Consider the following 8,502-nt stretch of genomic DNA (forward strand, 5'->3'; position numbering starts at 1 on the left):
CCATTTCTTATCTATCGCTCAGAAAACCCACGTGCATTTAAAAACATTAATAAGCACACGCTGCCTGTGTATTACCGGTCAAATGCTAAATCGTGGATGACTCAGGCATTGTTCACAGACTGGTTTGTTAACTGTTTCATTCCCCAAGTTCGTGAATATTGCTTAGGGAAAGTAATCCAGTTCAAAATTTTAATGATTTTAGACAACGCACCTGGACATCCACCACACCTGGGTGACCTTAATCCTGATGTAAAAGTGGTTTATATGCCACCTAACACAACACCACTCATTCAACCTATGGACCAAGGGGCAATTGCCACGTTTAAAGCATACTACCTCAGATCTACATTCGCCCAAGCCATAGCTGCTACAGATGCTGATGATGACATAACATTGCGTGATTTTTGGAAAAGTTATAACATTCTTCAGTGCATAAAAAATATTGCAGCAGCGTGGGAGGATGTAACAGAAAAGTGCATGAATGGAATTTGGAAGAAGTGCCTAAAACGATATGTGACCAGATTTGAGAGATTTGAAACAGAGGAAGAGCTCGATGAAATTCGAGAAAACATTGTAAGACTTGCAAACAATCTTGAATTGGAATGTGAAGTGGAAGATGTAGAAGAGCTGTTAGATTATGAGTCAAAAGAACTTTCAAATGAAGATCTAATAGAACTGGAAGCAGAGAGAGTTGCAGAGGAAAATAGGAGAGAGGAAGAAGACAAAGAGGAAGAAGAGCCAGAGAAGAAATTCACTGCAAAGGGGTTGGCTGAAGGCTTTACATTGCTAAATAAAGCTGTCTCCTGTTTTGAAAACATGGACCAGAATGTTGAAAGATTTAACAAGGTTGACCGTCAAATTCAGGAAGCTGTGCACGGCTATCGTGAAATCTATGAGGAGAAAAAGAAACAAACGCGTCAAACAAAGCTCAGCATGTTTTTTGAAAAGAACACTGCATCTGAAACCCCTCCAGCCTCAACTCACCAAGATGATAATCTGATGACATATAACTGTAAAAGTACAGTAAAAGAAACCTCTCCAGCCTCAACTCACCAAGATGATAATCTGATGACATATAACTGTAAAAGTACAGTAAAAGAAACCCCTCCAGCCTCAACTCACCAAGATGATAATCTGATGACATATAACTGTAAAAGTACAGTAAAAGAAACCTCTCCAGCCTCAACTCACCAAGATGATAATCTGATGACATATAACTGTAAAAGTACAGTAAAAGAAACCTCTCCAGCCTCAACTCACCAAGATGATAATCTGATGACATATAACTGTAAAAGTACAGTAAAAGAAACCCCCCCAGCCTCAACTCACCAAGATGATAATCTGATGACATATAACTGTAAAAGTACAGTAAAAGAAACCCCTCCAGCCTCAACTCACCAAGATGATAATCTGATGACATATAACTGTAAAAGTACAGTAAAAGAAACCTCTCCAGCCTCAACTCACCAAGATGATAATCTGATGACATATAACTGTAAAAGTACAGTAAAAGAAACCTCTCCAGCCTCAACTCACCAAGATGATAATCTGATGACATATAACTGTAAAAGTACAGTAAAAGAAACCCCTCCAGCCTCAACTCACCAAGATGATAATCTGATGACATATAACTGTAAAAGTACAGTAAAAGAAACCCCTCCAGCCTCAACTCACCAAGATGATAATCTGATGACATATAACTGTAAAAGTACAGTAAAAGAAACATTTAAGTTCAGTTACTTTTCTTAAAAGTTTAAAGTAAAATAAGTGTTAAAGTTCCTGCAAACTACTGTACAGGTACAGTAAATGTTATGTTATTATTTGCATAGTACTACAGGTAGAGTACAAAAAAAAATGTTATTTTATTACAGTACAGTATAGGTACAGTACAGTAAATGTCAGTACAGTAATAGTATTTGCACAGTAAATGTTATGTTATTATTTGCACAGTACAGGTACAGTACAGTAAAGGTTATTTTATTATTCATACTGTGATGATACTGTATTAGTAAAGGAATTTAATTTAAAACAACTCTGGTGTTATTGTTATTATTAATCATGAAATGTCAGCCCAACACATCACACAATAGACCATATTATTTACATGCCATATATTTTGTCCGACTTACGTCCAAATCGTCTTACGACCGGAAGGTCAGAACGTAACGCGGTCGTAAGTCGACGAGTATCTGTATTTCTATAACAGTGTTGGTTATGCAAAGCTGGGGAATGGATAATAAAGGGATTATCTTTCTTTTTAAACAACAAAAATTGTGGTGTTGACTGTCCCTTTAAGAAATGTCAAAATGCTTATTTGTACAGCTCCTGCTCTTCTATGTGGTTGGTGAGCCAATTAGGAGTGACATATACACATATCCCATATAGTACTTTTGATATATAACTTCATGTGTTCAACACAGGGTTCAACAAGATGTCTGTAACAGGCAATAATTTCAAGGAACATTAAAGACAAAAATAAACATCTGTGATTCGGATAGAGCATGCAATTTTAAAACAACTTTCCATTTTACATCTTTTATCTAATTTGCTCTATTCAGTTGTTATCTTTTGTTGAAGAGTAGAACTAGGTAGGCTGATAGTAGCTTAGAAGCATGCATGTGTTTTTAGAATTCTATGGCAGCTGTGTTTGCAACTTTGTAGAACATTGCTGTAAACATTGTGGCAAACTGCTATCAGATGGCAAATTAAAACATGCATGCTCTTCAGCTCACCTACAAGTACTCTTTACCAAATGATACCAAAAGAACTATGAAAAATGGATAATAGGATAGGAGTAAAATGAAAAGTTGTTTTAAAATGTAATGGTCTATCCAACCCATTTAAACTTATTTTTTTCTTTACTTGCATTTGAACTTTACTGTACCTTCAAACACTGAACGTCCTAAGATGTTTCCCATCCCTAAACTGAACAGGCCCCCAGATCAAAGGGAGAAGCCGGATTGTATGTAGTACCTCTTTTTTGTAATACAACTGATGCCCGGTGAATTGTCATTATTAAAGCGATACTAAACCCAATTTATTTATTTTATGATTCCGATAGAACATGCAATTTTAAGAAACGTTCTCATTTACACCTATTATCAATTTTTCTTCGTTCCCTTGCTATCTTTATTTAAAAAGCAGGAATGTAAAGTATCCCTTTAAAGAGAATGTCAATTTTTATGTGAAAGTGCCCGGTTTTTAAAAAAAACTATTAAAAACAGGGGCACTTTCATTCATGAAAATTGACATTGCACTGGATTTTAAAAATACTTACCTTTTTCTTCTGAAACGCTGGATTGCCGATGCCCCCACCTGCTTCTTACTGGTTAACTTACTTAGCAATGATGAAACCGGCTTCCTCCAATCATGGCGTTGTCTCAGGCAATGATTCCCCTGAGGGGGAAGCGGCGATTGGAGGATGACGGTATCGTCATTGCTGATGTATGAAGCGGCTTGCAAAAGGCTGGTGAAGCACTGGAGCGACTTCAAGAAGAAAAGGTATTTAAAGAAAACGGGTGAAATATAAACTTTCAGGAATGAAAGTGCCCCTGTTTTTAATAGTATTTTTAAAAACCGGGCACTCATTCTTGAAAGTTTACATTCACTTTAAAGTGAATGTCAATTTAGATGAATAAGTGCCCTTTTTTTTAATAATCCTATTAAAAACAAGGGCACTTTAATTCCTCAAAATTTACATTTCACTCGTTTTCTTTAAATATTTACCTTTAAATCTTCAGAGCCGCTCCAGCGATTCCCCCGGCCGTCGGAAGCCTCTTCATACGTCAGAAATTACGAATCCGGCTTCCTCCAATCACGGCTTTCCCCCCTGGGGGAATCATGACCTGAGGCAACGCCGTGATGGATTCGTCATTTTGGACCCGCGAAGAGTGCTTGCGACGAGCGGAGGAAGCGCTGCAGCGGCTGTCAGGATTAAAAGGTAAGTATTTGAAGAAAACAAGTGAAATTTAAATTCTGATGAATTAAAGTGCCCTTTTTTTTAATAGAATTATTAAAAACCGGGCACCGATTCATCTAAATTGACATTTACTTGAAGTATATTAATACATTATTACACAGAATGTGCCACTAAAAACATTTCAAGGTTAATATTGTATGCTCATAGAATAATGAATAAGCAATCTTCACCCAAAACTGAGTGCGGTCATATTAAAGAGTGTCAAACATCCACAGGCACCATGATGGGGTACACAAACCCTCACTCATACATATGCCCCCCTAATAGAGATTATTCCTTTCACTATAGTGATGTTATATTAATGAGCAAATACACAAATTGATAGATAGATAGATAGATAGATAGATAGATAGATAGATAGATAGATGATAGATAGATAGATAGATAGATAGATAGATAGATAGATAGATAGATAGATGATAGATAGATAGATTTGATATTGGCATTTATCAGTGATCCATCAACTTTTATTACTCTGGAACCCCTATAAAGTTCCTGCTGATCAGCTGAGTAAGAATCACTGCCCGAGGGCATCACAGCATCTAGCTATGTGCAGGTGCTAGAGTATTAGTGCTGCAGGTGATGAGAAATGAGCACTTAGAAATGTGTTCATAATATTTATTATCACACTTACTTTCACATACTAAGTCTTGAATTAGTAACAAGACTTTATACAGACTTATGTATTCTTACTTAGTGGTTTTCTATATATCACACAGTGCACATGTGTATAAAACACGTAAAAAAAATATTACAGCCACATATTAAAATTAAAATACATCAATTATTGTGGAAAAAATATCCTATTAAATAAAAAATGTAATTTGAGTGAAATGTTACCGTCTTAGAAAAAAAAGAGAGGACTTGTGCATCTAGTAAGTAATGAAGTTACCTTCTCTCTGGATTTCTCGATGAACTCCAGGGGCCCCTTGCCCATTTCAAAAGCAGCCCCAAACCAAGGTATCCATCCTCGGATATATGGGGGAGGCGGCAACTTCTGGGACAGCTTAGAGAGAAGCCATCGCACCAGCACCCAGGCCAGCACTGCAATAACAAGCGCCCATACCGCTGAGTCTGCCTGAGGGGCGAGCGCATACAGCTGTGCAATCATGTTCACCAGATGCAGTGAACTGACACCTGCCTGTCACAACAAAAAGGGTAAAGCGCCAGTGCCGGTGGCGTCACATAAAGGGGCGTGGCTACTGTATGTAGACCTGTAAGCGTATTATGTCCCCAAACAGAGTAGTCAAAGGGTTCTGGTGATTGTGTCAGCTGCCAATAGAAAAAGCCGACCGTCAGACAGGCAGGCAATATCCCAGATGGGCGTGGATAAGCGTGGTTTACAATGTTTAACCTTGGTGAAAATATGAAACTAAATGTTTCAACGCAAAAAAATAATAAAAGAAATAATTATATATATGTTATATGTATAATATGTATATATAATATATATATATATATATGTGTTTGTATATACAGTACATATATATATATATATATATATATATATATATATATATATATATATATATATATACATGTAGATAGATAGATAGATAGATAGATAGATAGATGATGATGATAAAGCGTTACGGAATTTGGTGGCGCTATACAAATAAATGATAATAATAATAATTATATATATATATATATATATATATATATATATATATATATATATATATATATATATATATATATATATATATATGTCAATACTTATATATGGATGGAAAATTACACCACCTGTTGCAATGTAAATTATTTAGATATACTTTAGTCCACCAAACTATAATTAAACAATTACATCCAGGTAGTAAATAATTAATAATGTGGTGTTATGTTATACTAACAAAATGTAATAGTTAAGTTTATTAATGGCAAGCTCCTGGTTTAAATCCAACTTTGAAAAAAACTGCATTGTGTAGATGATTGTTTTTATTTAACTTTATATTCAATTCCACTGCTCAGTATTTCTAAAATTAGATAAACCAGGATCATGTGTTTTCTTTTTACTTTTAAATAAACCTTTCTTTAAACATTTTTTTTTAAACTGTAATAAAACCCAGATGACCTGCTTTCAAAATGAATTGATGCAACTGGTGTACAAACAGGCTGACACTCTAGGTAACATCCAGGTAAGATCCAATACTTTTATGAGAAAATAACAACCCTGCTTAGTTATGTTAACACCTCAATTACAAAAACAGACCTTCTGCCCAATCAGGAATTCAGATTATCTCCTGAACACACTATGAAGAGGTGAATGGCAATTTGATTTATCTGATAAACTGTCAGTAATTTAGAGACATAGTTTAAATGCAAATGGTTGGCACCCTGTAATGAACATTAGCAATTTCTTTAATTTATTACACTTTCTATGTAAGTTATATGTTGATATTAGAATTCAAGGCTCCATACATAACTGTATGGCACTGTTATTTTTATTGTACTTTCCTGTAATACTGACTCATGTTTTCGAGTGTGAACGACAAATAAGATTCCAAGAGACTTTTGCCCAGTGACTTTCTGGTGGACTATGAGAATCTATGTAATCCTAAATAGTACAGTATATATCCTAATGGTAAAACGTGATTGACATGCAAAGTCTTGTATTTATTTTTTATCATGCCATCTTTAGAAGTAAAGTTTGAAAAAAATATGTATTAAAGTGTCAGGGTATTGGTGAGTGATATTTGATATATATATATATATATATATATATATATATATATATATATATATATATATATATATATATATATATATATATATATATATATATGTAATACTTCAATATTATATGAAATGCTTAGACCATTGCAAGATGCAAATCCATTTTTGTCAAGATTCTGAAGCTAGACTCAGAAATCAAACCCCCCTCTTTCTGACCAAATACACATCTCAGAGTACAAAGGAGCAGACATTTGTTTAGATAAAAAGGCAGGTCACTTCAAAGGGATCTTTATCACATGACACTCTCAGGTTTGAACGCCCATATATGGAGTTTCCTGCCTAAAGATTCAGTTCATCATAGACCTCCTGTAGTCAGAGAGACCTGAAGTCTGCAGTTTGAGATACATTTCCAGGATAGCCAGGAAATGTAAATGTCTATCATCTAAGTGTTAATTATTCCATACTGAGTTAAATATACAAAACCCTAGAATCCTCGTCTGAGTTAAAGGTATATAAGAAAGTCTTTTAAAACCTGTGTATTTTGAAAGCATATAAGATTAAAACTTTAAAACTTAAATATATGAATTATATAATTATCAGATCTATTTAAAATACTCAGATTATATAAATAATATATATATTCGTCTGGGAGATATACCTTTATGCCTGATATACTATATTAGATAAGTGCCTGCTGTATTGAATGGGTAGCTGTATTGATTAATTTAAAATATTTGACTATATTTCAAAATAAAACTACATTTATTTTTCCTTGTTTCAGGAATCTGGTGTGAAAATGAGGTTCCAAATATGACTAGTCTAGTAGATACTGGTATATAAATGCCTATGTAATGTGTGCCATGAATTGTATCATATCGTTGTATGCAGTAAATATTAAGGGGTCTCCACATATGTACAATGTATTCCTATTAAATGAATTAATGTGTATATATATATATATATATACAGTTGTATGCAAAAGTTTAGGAACCCCTGTCAATTTCCATGATTTTCATTTATAAATAATTGGGTGTTTGGATCAGCAATTTCATTCTGATCTATCAAATAACTGAAGGACACAGTAATATTTCAGTAGTGAAATGAGGTTTATTGGATTAAGAGAAAATGTGCAATATGCATCAAAACGAAATTAGACAGGTGCATACATTTGGGCACCCTTGTCATTTTGTTGATTTGAATACCTGTAACTACCTAGCACTGATAAATTGGAACACACAATTGGTTTGGTGAGCCCATTAAGCCTTGAACTTCATAGACAGGTGCATCCAATCATGAGAAAAGGTATTTAAAGGGACAGTTAGGAAAAGAAAGAGAGAGGGCGCCACATAGCGTGATAACGTTTCTTATAAGGTGACACAAATGTGGAGAGGTGATGTGCTTACCAGAAGCTGTGGTACTGTGCTATGACCAGTACAATCTCGCCTGATATCTGATGAAACGACCCTTGGGGGTTAAGAAACGCGTCATAATAAAGCCTTTCAAAATCATTTAATCCTGGAAGTTGTTCACATTTATTTATGCAATAATATTGAGCAAGATTTTAAGCCACAAAACGAAGAGTTTTTTACGGCCACAACTGAAGGTACTTTTGGAGCCGTTACCCAAAACAAAAGGGAGAGCCTCAGGAAGGGTCCCGTTTGGCAGTTTATTAGCCACTGATTCAAGTGCTAGCAGGCGAGATTGTACTGGTCATAGCACAGTACCACAGCTTCTGGTAAGCACATCACCTCTCCACATTTGTGTCACCTTATAAGAAACGTTATCACGCTATGTGGCGCCCTCTCTCTTTCTTTTCCTAACAGTAATATCCCTGCTCTCTGGGACCA

The 8,502-nt window shown here is 35.0% G+C and overlaps 1 protein-coding gene across 1 annotated transcript in view; it reads right to left on the reverse strand.

Annotated features, from left to right (window-relative positions):
• The window catches only part of LOC128656945 (24-hydroxycholesterol 7-alpha-hydroxylase), a 360,073-nt gene extending 354,983 nt beyond the window's left edge, over positions 1–5,090 (reverse strand). The window contains exon 1 of the mRNA XM_053711138.1: positions 4,872–5,090. Within this exon, the coding sequence (XP_053567113.1) occupies positions 4,872–5,090 (219 nt within the window). The remainder of the gene's footprint in view (positions 1–4,871) is intronic.
• Between the last annotated feature and the right edge of the window lie 3,412 nt (positions 5,091–8,502).

Source organism: Bombina bombina, chromosome 4 (assembly GCF_027579735.1).
Source record: "Bombina bombina isolate aBomBom1 chromosome 4, aBomBom1.pri, whole genome shotgun sequence".
In the NCBI taxonomy this organism is placed as follows: domain Eukaryota; kingdom Metazoa; phylum Chordata; class Amphibia; order Anura; family Bombinatoridae; genus Bombina; species Bombina bombina.